Below are 14,243 nucleotides of genomic sequence, written 5' to 3' on the forward strand. Positions count from 1 at the left end.
GTAGGAAATTTGCTGTCTTCTCCACTAGCCCTTGTTATGGGCTGGGTGAACCTGCTGATGGAAGTGGCTTAAATTCCTCTGTCTGAGGTTGCCCCAAGGCAGATCAGGGCTGGATGGTCCTTTCTGTGCTGCAGTTTCTCCTGCAGTTCTCATCTGACCTTGGCAAACCTTTAAAAATAAAGTGACAGGGAGAAGTTGGTGAAGTCACCCTGGCCACCCAAGTCACTGGGCAGCAGAATGTGTCCTTCCTTCACTTCCATCCCTAGATATTCCCTGGTCACAGGGAGCAGGGCAGCCTTGAATGACTTCTCCTCCTTTCTCCCAAGCAGAGTTTGGTGAGCTGGGAAGAGAGGCAGTAGAAAAAGAGGTGTTAGAAGGGGCTGAAGGATCTCTGAAGAGGAAATCAGGACTCTCTTCATTCAAGTTTTCAAGCCTCATGCCAAGGGAGAAAGGTATTGCTCTCACATAAGTCATCAGTTTTATCATGAAGCATCACTAATGAACATGGCAGAGCTTGGTTGGGGGTGGTTTCTAAGGATGGAACTGCAATGATTGTCTGGAGATGATCTGGACCAACTCGTGCAATAGGAGCCAGCTTGTTTACTTCATAACACTATCAACTTCATTACAGTTTAACCAAAACTGCCTTGTCTTGGCATTGCTTGCAAATTGGAACTATTCTAGGAAGCCCCAGAAAAGGAATTAATTCTATGTGCATGCTACAAAGAGAACACATGGAGTACCCCAGGGCTGGGATGGCAGAAACAGGGAATTGTGAATTTCTCTGCTCCAGTCCTGCCTGGACATGCAAGGGGCATGAAAACCACTGGGGCAGCCTCAAATGGGATGGCAGCAAAGCTGTGGATTTGATTTACTGCAGGCAAGTTGCCCTTTGAGTAGAGAAGGAGCATTTTGAGAGCTCAGGTTGATGTCCCAGTATCCAACAGAGCCCAGCAAGCACTGGGAAGGGGAGGTGTGTGAGGCTGGCAGCTCCTGGGCACTGCTGAGAAAAAAAAACCTGGAGAGAATTTTTTCACTGTGAGGGTTACAGGGTGCTGGCCCAGGCTGCCCAGGGAGGTTGTGGAGTCTCCTTCTCTGGAGGCATCCAAACCCCACCTGGATGTGTTCTGTGGGACTGCTGGAGGTGACCCTGCTCTGGAAGGAGGGGTTGGATTTGATGATCTTTCAAGATGATCCCTTCCAACCCCTGACCTTCTATGATTCTATGATCTTATTTTCCACATCATCCTCCTGACCACTCAGCTGCTTTTCCTCTCCTTTGCAGCACCTTCCTTCACTGAGGACCTCATTGATCAGGCAGCTGCCGTGGGGCAGTGTGTGACCCTCTCATGCAGGACAGCAGCTCACTCCTCCCTGCACATCGCCTGGTTCCGAGGTGACATTGGCATCTCTCTAGGGAGTCCCCAACCCCAGGGAGAGGGGTGCAGGGAGGGGTTTGGACACCTCGGGATAAATTCACAGGGTGCTGATCACTCCTACCTTCAGCTTTTCAGATGGGAAACCTGTCCACAGCACCATCCCATCACTCCATGCTCTTCCCAAAAGTCCCTCCCCAGCTTTCCTGGAGCCCCTTCAGGCACTGGAAGGTGCTCTGAGGTCTCCCTATTGCATCCTTCTCTTCTCCAGGCTGAAAAACCCCAAATCTCTCAGCCTGGCTCCAGAGCAGAGCTGCTCCAGCCCTCCCAGCATCTTTGTCACCTCCTCTGGACTCAGTCACTCCTACACTGGGGGATCCAGAATCAGACACAGGAGCAGTGATTATTAAATGGTGACATTGGCATCCCTCTAGGGAGCCCCCAGCCCCAGGGAGAGGGGTGCAGGGAGGGGTTTGGACACCTCGGGATAAATTCACAGGGTGCTATCACTCCTACCTTCAGCTTTTCAGATGGGAAACCTGTCCACAGCACCATCCCATCACTCCATGCTCTTCCCAAAAGTCCCTCCCCAGCTTTCCTGGAGCCCCTTCAGGCACTGGAAGGTGCTCTGAGGTCTCCCCATTGCATCCTTCTCTTCTCCAGGCTGAAAAACCCCAAATCTCTCAGCCTGGCTCCAGAGCAGAGCTGCTCCAGCCCTCTGAGCATCTTTGTCACCTCCTCTGGACTCAGTCCAACCCCTCCTACACTGGGGGATCCAGAATCAGACACAGGAGGAGTGATTATTAAATGGTGACATTGGCATCCCTCTAGGGAGTCCCTAACCCCAGGGAGAGGGGTGCAAGGAGGGGTTTGGACACCTCGGGATAAATTCACAGGGTGCTGATCACTCCTGCTTTCCACTTTTCAGATGGGAAACCTGTCCACAGCACCATCCCATCACTCCATGCCCTTGCCAAAAGTCCCTCCCCAGCTTTCCTGGAGCCCCTTCAGGCACTGGAAGGTGCTCTGAGGTCTCCCCATTGCATCCTTCTCTTCTCCAGGCTGAAAAACCCCAAATCTCTCAGCCTGGCTCCATGGATGAGCTGCTCCAGCCCTCCCAGCATCTTTGTCACCTCCTCTGGACTCAGTCCAACCACTTCTACACTGGGGTCCCAGAATCAGACACAGGAGCAGTGATTATTAAATGGTGACATTGGCATCCCTCTAGGGAGTCCCCAACCCCAGGGAGAGGGGTGCAGGGAGGGGTTTGGACACCTCAGGATAAATTCATAGGGTGCTGATCTCTCCTACCTTCTCCTTTTCAGATGGGAAACCTGTCCACAGCAGCAGCCAGATCCTCATCTCATCCACTCTGAAAAACTTCCAGCTCCTAACAATTCTCTCTGTGACTGCTGATGACTTTGGGATTTACACCTGCGTGGCCACAAACTCCCTGGGCTCAGCATCCACCTCTTGTGTCATAAGAAGAACAGGTAAGAGAAAGAGTAGCTACAAAAGTGGCTGTTATGAGTACTTCTGCCCCAAAATTAACCTGTAAATACCTGTGAGGTGAGAATTCTGCAGATTGGCTCAGAGGACAATCTCTTCCTGGCCTGCTGTAGTCAGCAGCCCTTGCTCTCCTGTAGCATGGCACATTTTGTAGGGTTAATTCCCTCCTCTTCAGTCTTCATCCTGCTTCCAAGATTCAGAGCCACTCCAGTAACCACGTGGTTCCAGAACCAGACTTCAAAACCTTGAGTTTAAATTGAGCACAATTAAATTGTTATTCCCCTAGGGACAGCATAGCTATAGGTGAAGAATTTTGATGGCAGCTGCGGGGTGCAGAGGGATGGATGGCAGCAGTGCTGCTGGGAACAGTCACTGGGGTTTTGTCTCCTCCCTACAGAGCTTCCTCCCAGCCCTCCACCCCCTGACATTGTGGAAGTCCATGAGGATGGAGTTCAGGTGGTCTGGAAGCCTGTGGAAAGCAACATCCCTGTCCATTACACCATCCAGTGCAAGAGTGAAGGTAAAGTTGAGTGCTGTCCTTGTGCTTGAAGGGAACAGAGAATCATGGAATGGTTTGGGTTGGAAGGAACCTTAAAGATCATCTCATCCCAACCCCCCTGCATGGGCAGGGACACCTCCCGCCAGCCCAGGTTGCTCCAAGCCCCATCCAACCTGGCCTGGAACAATTCCAGGGATGAGGCAGCCACAGGTTCTCTGAGTAATCTGTGCCAGGGTCTCACCACCCATCTCCACGTGTATCACCTCTTCACTGACTGGAAATTTAATTTTTATTCAGCAGCAGCCTGATTTTAGCTCCCTAGCTCCAAGCAAGGAATGAAATTCACCCAGCCATCATTTAGCCATCTAAAAGTTACACGTTGTGCTGGCAAAATAGTCTTGGAACATCCATCCTCAGGGAAAGGCTTTGCTAAGGGGTGAATGAAACCATGACATGTGGAAGCTGTGAGGAAAAATAAGTGAACAGCTCCAGAAGGATATGTCTGGATGGTGCCAGGGACACAGCCCTTCAAATTGGGAAGTAGTGGATTCTCCATCCCTGGAGATATTTCAAAAGAGCCTGGATGTGGCACTCAGTGCCATGGGCTGGGAACTGCAGCGGGAGTGGATCAAGGGTTGGACTTGATGAGCTCTGAGGTCCCTTCCAACCCAGCCAATTCTAGGGTTCTATGAAATTACACTTCTGGCAAGGTTACACACTAAGAATGCCCAGGAACAACATTCAGCAGACAACACCTGAGTACTTCTGCCCCAAAATTAACCTGTAAATACCTTTGAGGTGAGAATTCTGCAGATTGGCTCAGAGGACAATCTCTTCCTGGCCTCCTATACCCAGCCTTTCTGTACAATCCATGGAGAAAGGTGATGTCTCAGAAAGGAAATTCATCCCCTGCTAAGCATCCATGCTTCCTTTTTCCTTTGATTGTGCAGGAAGCTTAGGGCAAGGAGCAAGGAAAAGATGACACAAGTTTGGCAACACTGCATCACCCCTTTGATGTCATCCTTCCAAAGCTTTTTCCAGATGCTGCCAAAGAGAGGAGATGTTTTCTTGTTTAATTCCACAAACTTTGAAAAAAAAAATAATCCCCTAGTGTGTTCCATCTCTCTTGGGACTGTTTTTGCTGTTAGTATTCAGAATATTTTCTTTGATAGGAATTTCCACTGCAGTCACACACACTCCACTCTTTGGCTTCAACTGCTCCTTGTTGCTCCTTGGAATTCCCCAGGCACACCTGAGCTCCTTCCTGGTTTGCCAGGAGCATGGGCAGCACTTTTTTTGTCTTTTCCCTCTAGAGCTGGGGACAAGCACTGCTTCAAGCATTGCTATTCCTTCTGAGACAGCTATGGAGGAGCCTTTGGGAAGGATACAAATCCAAGATGTTCCAATTAGGAAGAGAAATGGGAAGCAGCATCTCAAACCTTCCCTTGCATTCTGTATATTTGGCAGGAACATGTGAAATCCTCCTCTTCTGAGCACAGGAGGATTAAGATAACCAGAAAAAAAGTTCCTTGTTTTACCCATTATTTGACAGAAGGCTTTTTGCACTCTGCTTCTCTCTGTTTCTGAGCTCTACCTGCTCCTCCTTGCACACACACACAGCCCCTCGTCCATCCACCACCCTGCAAAGTCCTTGACATCTTTGCTTTTGGTGGCAAATTTTTGCTTGTCCTGTGGGTTGGGGCTTTCTTCCAGTGTTGATCTGAATGAAAGGATGGGTTTCATCTCAGGTGGACACAGGTTCAGCCTGGAGCACTGGAGCAGCAGTGGCAAAGTATGGGACATGAAATCCCAGACTGGTTTGGGCTGGAAGTGACCTTAATGCCCCTCCCCCTGGACCAGTTTGTTCCACATCCCAACCCATCTGACCTGGAAGACTTCCAGGGATGGGGCAGCCACATTGCTCTTGTCAACCTGGATCAACATCTCATCACCTTCATAGGTGTCAGGGTTTAACACTGGCCTGGCAATTAAACCAAGTAACAGATTCTCTCTATTAATCTCTCTCTCCTCCCTGATAAGAAAGGAGAGAGAATAAGGGAGAGAGACTGATGGGTTGGAAACTAAACTACACAGCTTTAATGAAACAATAATGATAAATAAGAAAAATGACTAAATCTATACAAATATACAGGAAAATTGATCCCAGGTTCCTCCCCCCTTTCCCCCAATAACTCTCAGGTCACCCCCGAGGCTGCAGGGCAGCCCTGGGAAAGTCCAGGCTGGAATCCTGGGGTCAGCAGCAGTTGGGAGCTGGAGGCAGGAACACACAGATTCAGGCTGGGATGGATCAGGAGCACAGGCAGAGGAAGGGATGGAATCCTCCCAGGATGCCGGGTGAAGGAATGGAAGCAGGAAAGGCAGGAAGGGCAGGCAGCCGGAAGCTGGAAATCTGGCTTGGCCCTCGTGATCCCTCAAATTTATCCTGAGGATGACGTATATGGGATGGAATCCTCTGTTTGGTCAATTCTGACATCTCTCTTGTCCATTCCTCCCCAAAGGAGGGATGCAGGTGGGACCTCTTTATGTTTTCCTCAGAGCTGAGCAGTGTCCTTGGCTCTGCACACCAGGCTCCAGCAGTATCTATAAACATCAAGTGTTATCAGTCCTAGAAGCTCACACTGACTGAGAAACTTGCTGTTAATTTCAGCAAGTGCAGCTCCTTACAGGAGACTGAGCTGAAAGCAAAAGTACCAAACAGAAAATCACCTTTATCCTGGCCCAAACCAGGACAACAGGAAAGAATTTCTTCCTTACATCTCACCTTAATCCCCCCTCTTCCAGATTAAAACCATTCCCCCTCATCCCATCACTCCAGGCCCTTGTCCCAAATCCTTCCCCAGCTTCCCTGGAGCCCCTTCAGGCACTGGAAGGTGCTCTGAGGTCTCCCCATTGCATCCTTCTCTTCTCCAGGCTGAAAAACCCCAAATCTCTCAGCCTGGCTCCATGGATGAGCTGCTCAATCCCTTCCAGCATCTTTGTCACCTCCTCTGGACTCAGTCCAACCCCTCCTACACTGGGGTCCCAGAATCAGACACAGGAGCAGTGATTATTAAATGGGGACCTTGGCATCCCTCTAGGGAGTCCCCAGCCCCAGGGAGAGGGGTGCAGGGAGGGGTTTGGACACCTCGGGATAAATTCACAGGGTGCTGACACTCCTGCTTTCCACTTTTCAGATGGGAAACCTGTCCACAGCACCATCCCATCACTCCATGCTCTTCCCAAAAGTCCCTCCCCAGCTTTCCTGGAGCCCCTTCAGGCACTGGAAGGTGCTCTAAGGTCTCCCTATTGCATCCTTCTCTTCTCCAGGCTGAAAAACCCCAAATCTCTCAGCCTGGCTCCATGGATGAGCTGCTCAATCCCTCCCAGCATCTTTGTCACCTCCTCTGGACTCAGTCCAACCACTTCTACACTGGGGTCCCAGAATCAGACCCAGGAGCAGTGATTATTAAACGGGGACTTTTGCAACCCTCCTCATCCCAGGGAGAGGGGTGCAGGGAGGGGTTTGGACACCTTGGGATAAATTCACAGGGTTCTGATCTCTACTACCTTCAGCTTTTCAGATGGGAAACCTGTCCACAGCACCATCCCATCCCTCCATCCCCTTGTCCCAAGTCCCTCCCCAGCTTTCATGGAGCCCTTCAGGCACTGGAAGGTGCTCTGAGGTCTCCCCATTGTATCCTTCTCTTCTCCAGGCTGAAAAACCCCAAATCTCTCAGCCTGGCTCCATGGACGAGCTGCTCCAGCCCTTGCAGCATCTTTGTCACCTCCTCTGGACTCAGTCCAACCCCTCCTACACTGGGGTCCCAGAATGAGACCCAGGAGCAGTGATAATTAAATGGGGACTTTTGCAACACTCCTCATCCCAGGGAGAGGGGTGCAGGGAGGGGTTTGGACACCTTGGGATAAATTTACAGGGTTCTGATCTCTACTACCTTCAGCTTTTCAGATGGGAAACCTGTCCAGAGCACCATCCCATCACTCCATCCCCTTGTCCCAAGTCCATCCCCTTGTCCCAAGTCCCTCCCCAGCTTTCCTGGAGCCCCTTCAGGCACTGGAAGGTGCTCTGAGGTCTTCCCATTGCATCCTTCTCTTCTCCAGGCTGAAAAACCCCAAATCTCTCAGCCTGGCTCCATGGATGAGCTGCTCAATCCCTCCCAGCATCTTTGTCACCTCCTCTGGACTCGGTCACTCCTACACTGGGGGTCCCAGAATCAGACACAGGAGGAGTGGTTTATTAAATTTGCTGCTGGTTTTCTGCTTCACTCCTCAGTCCCACGGGGAACGACTCCAGAAAATAATCTGCAACTTCAGGTCTCTGAGAAATCATCCAAATTTCATAAAAGCTGAGCAGACCTGGCCAAGTTTGCCAGGAGGGTGGTGGTGGATGGTTCTGTGCTGAAATCCTGCACCTTGAGGTTTTAGGTGGATTCAAAATATCACCAAAGGGAAAAAAAAAAAAACCAAAAAAACCCCCAAAAAAACCCCAAAACAAAAACAAACAAAAAACACAAAATCACAAAAAAAAAAAAAAATCAAACCACCAAAACCAAACCAACCAACCAACCGAACCCAAAAAAACACAAAAATACCCCAACCAACCAACCAAGAAAAAAAAAACCACAAAACAAACCCAAACAAACAAAACATGAAAAAAAAAAAAAAAAAAAACAAAAACCCAAATATTAATTTGCTGGGCTTATTTTTGGAGATCTTGATTTCTTGTATCTCTTCGTGAGAGATTGGTGGCATGAATTAGAGAAACTGAAATTATCCAGGAAATTTTCCCTGTTCCTCTGAAACAACGGTGTTGATTTGAAATAGAACAGATGGAAAGATGAGTTTGGCACAAGCAGAATGGCCAGAAACGAGCACAAAGTGTGGCCTTAGCAAGTGATTTTTTTCCCTCACTCTACAAGATTCCCCTGTTTCTACATATTCTTAGTGCATGAGTTAGGTTGGTGAAATAAAACCCTAACAAACTCCCAAAGGTAAAAAAAACAAAACAAACAAACAAACAAAAAAAAAACAGAAAAAACAAAAGCAAACCACACCAAACAAAACGGAAAATAAATAAAAATAAAATAAAATTTAAAATAATAAAATAAAATAAAAAATAAAAAAATAATGAAATAAAATAAATAAATAAGATTAAATATAAAATAAAATAAAATGAAATAAAAAATAAGATAAAATAAATAAGATAAAACATAAAATAAAAAATACTAAAATAAAACAAAATAAATAAATAAAATATAAAATTAAATAAAAATTAATAAGATAAGATAAATAAGATAAATAAGATAATAAGATAAGATAAAAAAATTAATAAGATAAATAAAATGAAATATAAAATAAATAGAATAAAAGTAAAATAAAGTATAACATAAAATAAAATAAAATATAAAATAAAATAAATAAAATTAAATTTAAAAAAATAAAAAAGTAAAATAAAATAAAATTAAAATAAAATAAATAAAATTAAATTTAAAATAAAATAAAGTAAAATAAAATAAATAAAACAACATTAAAAATAAAATAAATAAATAAAATAAAATTTAAAAAAATTAAAAAGTAAAATAAAATAAAAATAAAATAAATAAATAAAATTAAATTTAAAATAAAATAAAATAAAGTAAAATAAATAAAATAACATTAAAAATAAAATAAATTAAAATAAAATTTAAAATAAAATAAAGTAAAATAAAATAAATAAAATAACATTAAAAATAAAATAAATAAATAAAATAAAATAATAAAATAAAATAAAACAAAGCACCAGGGTGTGACTCTCTGACTCCTAATCTCTTCTCTGTCTTTCCTTGCTTAAGATGGGGAGTGGACAACTCTTGCTTCTGACCTCACTGACTGCTGCCACCATGCTAAAAATCTCTCCCAGGGGTTCCTCCACTCCTTCAGGATCTCCTGCACCAGCAAGGCAGGAATGGGCCCCTACAGCCACCCCTCTGCCAGTGTGAGAATCACTGGGAAGGACCAAAAGGGTAAGATCCAGCACCTGGAAAACGTTGGGGGTTTTCCTGTGTCAAAATAATTTTATTTTTTTAGATGAGGGTCCAGAAGTTAAGAGCTCCTGAATAAAGAACTGGGTGGTTTAGGGCTTTGTCCTCTGGTTTTATTATTTAAAAGTAAAGTATTTAAAAGTATTAAAATTATTAAAAGTGTTTAAAATTTATTAATTTATTAAAATTAAAAGTATTTAAATTTATTTTCTCATTCTGGGGCATGGGGGAATCTATAAAAACAAAAAGAAACCAATACTAACATTATGTCAATAGGAACAACATATAAATACATATAAAATATAACAATAAAACAAAAATCTGGAAACTGTAGATCAGTCATGGGAGGCACACTTGGTTTTTTGGTGTGAAATCATGAGGAAAGAGGTCTGGGATGATTAATGTGTTACTGAGGGTATAAATCAACCACCAGAGAAAGCCTTGGACCTGTTTTTTGGGTTTTTTTATGGACACTGCCTTGAATCCTGCAGTTAATTTGTGTGTTCTGCTGGGAATTATCACCTTTCTTTGGCATGGTTTTCAGCCATTTTTGGCTCATTTTGGCTCTGAAGTGGAGGAAGATTTACTCTCTTTCCCACCTGTTTGGATATTTTGTGCTGTTTTGTACTATTCACATCTTTTTAAAATTAAGAAATCCGTGACCCCACAGCAAACATCTCCTTGGAGCAAAGGGCAAACCCTTCCTGCCAAGAAGTGGAAGGGTGGTCTAACTGGAATTTCCTCCCAGTGGAGAGGAGTATTCTGGAAAAATCAGTTCACAGGGATATTTTTAACTCACCCTAAATCCCCTGCTTTCCCTTGGCCCAGGGGAAAAAAAAAAAAAAAAAAAATCTCAGCGTGCCCAGTATTTCCAAGAAGATGCTTCAAGGTGTCAAGAGATGCTGTAAAATTTTGGGGAGCTCTCAGACACAACCAGAACAACGAGCTGGTGCCTTGAAGTAGTCAATTAAAAGAAGTTTCTGATTTTTTTTTGTCAGTTTTACCGTGCCCTGATGTGAGAAGATGAGAAGCAGTGGCTGAGATGTTTGATGAGCCCAGGGAATTACAGGGTGGCCACTCCAGAATCTGTGGCCTTTAAATAAAATCAGCTGGGAGTCAACTTGCAGACTGTTTTGGAGAGGGTTTTGTGGAGGATGGCTCAGAGAGGCTCCAGTTTCCAGCCAGAGGTGTTTTCCCATGTAATCCCTGCCTCTTGTTCTCTCCAGAGCTTTGTCCTGAAACACAGAAATTCCCAGCAGCTGAAGAAGAGAGTGAAATCATTGCCCCCTCTGAGCCTTTCCCAACCTACCAAACCTATGCCTTCCAGACAGAGATCAAAAGGTAAGGAATCCATCTGCCCACTCAGACATCCAAAGGGATGGAGCTTAGGAAAACCACCTAGAAATGAGCTGCTCCCCTGGTGTCACTGTGGTTGGTTGCAAACCCCTCTGCAGCACTACCCAGGGACCTCAGATCCCTGGCTGGGTGATTTCCATCTTGGTTTGGGGAGGATTTGGGGTGGATTTTCTGCTTTAGCAAAAGGGCAGCCCCTCAGGACACTGTGAAGTGAGTCCAGGGCTAACAGAGCCTCCTCCTCTCCCTGCTGCGTCCACGTTTTGTAGGTTCAGCTTCAGGGATGGGTTTGGGATTCACTTTTCTGTGCCTAGGAGATAGGCACCAACTCCTGATGCCAACACAAGTTCTCTTGCTCCAGGAGCCAAATTCCTTCTCTCCAAAGCTCTCCCTCCTGCAATTTCAAGTCAGACAAGGGGGGGGAGTGTGCAAACTGTAACTCCATGGATGGAAAACATGGAATGCCAGGAATTTTTAAAGAACAGAAGCTCTTGGCTCTCCCGGGAGTAGCAGAGAAGCTGAAAGTGTCTTTGTGCTCCTTTGCACCAGGGGACGTTTCAGCATCGTCCGGCAGTGCAGGGAGAAAGGAAGTGGCAAGACTTTAGCTGCCAAAATTATCCCTTACTGGCAAGAGGACAAGCAGACCGTGCTCCTGGAGTACCAAGTCCTGAGGAAGCTTCACCACACAAACATAGCCCAGCTGAAGGGAGCCTACGTCAGCCCCAGGCACTTGGTGCTGATCCAGGAGATGTGTGTGGGACCAGAACTGCTCCACTCTTTGGCACTGAGGTAAATGGCAAGTGGGGGGAAGGGGTTTCCAGCCAGCACTGGTGTTGGGAGCAGAAGATCTGTTGCTTTCTTCATCACCTTTCTCCATCTGTTCCATTGGGTTATCATGGCACCTGGGATTTGGGATGCATTTGTTCTGCAGCTTCTTGTGATGTAAAAAAAAAATAAAATGTACTTACATTCTCTACGGGGTTGGGAGAGGGGACAATTCAGGGACATCCAGCTGAGATGTGCTGAGCAGTCTACAGTAGTTGGCTAGAGGAGAGCCCCAAGGGCTGGAGCAGCTCTCAGGTTCATAGAGTTGGGGTTGTTCAGCCTGGAGAAGAAAAGGCTCCAGGGAGAACTTGGAGCATCTTCAAGTACCTCGAGGAGCTCCAGGAAAGCTGGGGAGGGACTTTGGACAAGGGCATGGAGTGATAGAACAAGGGAGTGGGAATCATTTCACAATGAAAGAGGGGAGATTTAGATATTATGAAGAAATTCTTTAGTGTTAGGATGGTGAGACCCTGGCACAGGTTGTCCAAGGATGTTGTGGTTGCCCCATCCCTGGAAGTGTTCCAGGCCAGGTTGGATGGGGCTTGGGGCAACCTGGGCTGGTGGGAGGTTTCCCATGTCCATGGCAGGGGGGTTGGAACTGGGTGATCTTTAAGATCCCTTCCAACCCAAACCATTCTGTGATGCTGTGATATGAAACAACCTCTCCCATGACACAGAGATTTTCGTGGCTCAGGAAGCCTCGTTTCTCCTCCATGCTGTTTCTCACAGTGGCTGCAAATGAATCTGCTGAAATCCACTGATTAAAGGAGAGGGAATGGTGGGCATCAAATCTGCATTTGGGTTTCTGCACAACCACAGCTGATGTGCAGTTCTACAACCTCCTGAACCTCTTGCATCTGTAAACTTGAGCCTAGACCAGATCCTCCATGTACAACAGACTTCCTAAATGTATAGAGTTCCTTTTTCTTGGCTCCCAAGGCTGTCATAGGATTAGAGGTCCAGGGAGGGCCACAGTAGGTGTGGAATGGTGCTTTTGGGCTCATAGATAGGATACCTATGGTTTCTATCCCTTTTTCTTCTGCCAGGACATCCTACTCAGAAGTGGAAGTCCGGGATTACCTGTGGCAGATCCTCAGTGCTGTTGAGTACCTGCATGCACACAGCATCCTGCACTTGGACCTGAGGTCTGAAAACATGATCATCACTGAGCCCAACCTCCTGAAACTCCTGGATTTTGGCAATGCACAGTTCTACACACAGGACACAGTCATCACCATGGACAAGTGCATGGACTATGTTGAAACCATGGGTGAGTACAGAGCTCAGGCATAGCCTTGTATGCCTTGAAAACAGAAAGAAAGCCACTGGACAGCAGCATTTGAGCCCAGAAAGTCCCCCAGGTGCTGTCCTGCAGTGACTGTGAGCTGGGAGGAGCAGCTAATGGTGACAACCATCCCATTTGCAGACCATGGAAGACAAAACCTAGAGGTCATGGCCAACATGGCTCTTGTTCAGACTTCAGGGATATGGTATTAGTGCCATTTGGCCTGATTTTCTCAAGTTTTCATTGCAGCCATCACCCATATGGCTGTCCTACCTCAACCAGCTCCCTCTACCAGGAGCTTTTTCTATTTTTTCCCTTGGGAGGGTAGCAAAGCATGAAAATACCCACAGTTTTCATGCTGGTTTAGAGCTTGGCTCACACTGCTTTGCTTTTCCAGCTCCAGAACTGCTGACAGAGCAAGGAGCTCTCCCACAGACTGATATTTGGTCCATTGGAATCACAGCCTTCATCATGTAAGTCAGACTCTCCTTCCCTACCCTAGAAGAGGATTTAAAAGTGAAATTTCAGACTCATCAGCCAGAGGGGATGAGCTGACTCAGCCCAGTTTCCCCCACCCTACCCACTGGGGCTACCAGCCCCAATGCTCCAGAATCCCATGGGATGGAGAGTATGGAGCTGGCTGCATCCTGCCAGGATGCCCGATCCCAGTGATGTCTCCACATGGAGTAAGGAGGCTGTTTCAGCATACAGCAGGTGCTGGGATTTCTCACTCAGCCTCACCTGAAAAGCCTCACCTTTACCACAAAAATTCAAATTCCACCAAGTGGAAAAGCAGCCCAAGTCATGAAACTTGATCCAAAACAGTGGCCTTGGAGGTCTTCCTTTCCTACACCATTTTTCCGTGCATCTTCCTCACACTGCTGGGCGGGAATTCCTGGGAGAAAGAGTACATTGAGTGATGTTCATGGATAAAAATCCAGATAATTGATATCCTCTTCTTTTGGGGCAGGTTGAGTGCCAACTACCCCGTCAGCTCTGATGTACCCTGCGAATTTCTGAGAACCACCAGGAGAGGGAAGGTGAAGCTCACCCGGTGCTACGCGGGTCTCTCGGGGGGAGCAGTTTCCTTTCTCCAGAGCACTCTGTGTGCAAACCCCTGGTAAGCTCGTGGGATGTGGGATTTTTTGCCTCCAGAAATCAGTGTTTCCTCTGCCTAACCCACCTTAGTTTATTCTTTTAAAAGAAGAATCATAGAACTGGCTGGGTTGGAAGGGATCTCAGAGCTCATCAAGTCCAACCCTTGATCCACTCCCGCTGCAGTTCCCAGCCCATGGCACTGAGTGCCACATCCAGGCTCTTTTGAAATATCTCCAGGGATGGAGAATCCACCCCTTCCC

General features: G+C 46.4%; 1 protein-coding gene across 2 annotated transcripts in view; it reads left to right on the plus strand.

Annotated features, from left to right (window-relative positions):
• OBSCN (obscurin, cytoskeletal calmodulin and titin-interacting RhoGEF) overlaps nucleotides 1–14,243 on the plus strand; it is a 223,880-nt gene that overhangs the window by 204,727 nt on the left and 4,910 nt on the right. For both annotated transcript variants that reach the window (XM_071734574.1, XM_071734575.1), the window contains 10 exons: nucleotides 327–452; nucleotides 1,286–1,396; nucleotides 2,702–2,869; nucleotides 3,283–3,405; nucleotides 9,234–9,404; nucleotides 10,649–10,763; nucleotides 11,325–11,564; nucleotides 12,647–12,870; nucleotides 13,283–13,358; nucleotides 13,856–14,005. In XM_071734574.1, coding sequence (XP_071590675.1) covers nucleotides 327–452; nucleotides 1,286–1,396; nucleotides 2,702–2,869; nucleotides 3,283–3,405; nucleotides 9,234–9,404; nucleotides 10,649–10,763; nucleotides 11,325–11,564; nucleotides 12,647–12,870; nucleotides 13,283–13,358; nucleotides 13,856–14,005 — 1,504 coding nt within the window. The remainder of the gene's footprint in view (nucleotides 1–326; nucleotides 453–1,285; nucleotides 1,397–2,701; nucleotides 2,870–3,282; nucleotides 3,406–9,233; nucleotides 9,405–10,648; nucleotides 10,764–11,324; nucleotides 11,565–12,646; nucleotides 12,871–13,282; nucleotides 13,359–13,855; nucleotides 14,006–14,243) is intronic.

Source organism: Heliangelus exortis, chromosome 2 (assembly GCF_036169615.1).
Source record: "Heliangelus exortis chromosome 2, bHelExo1.hap1, whole genome shotgun sequence".
NCBI lineage: Eukaryota > Metazoa > Chordata > Aves > Apodiformes > Trochilidae > Heliangelus > Heliangelus exortis.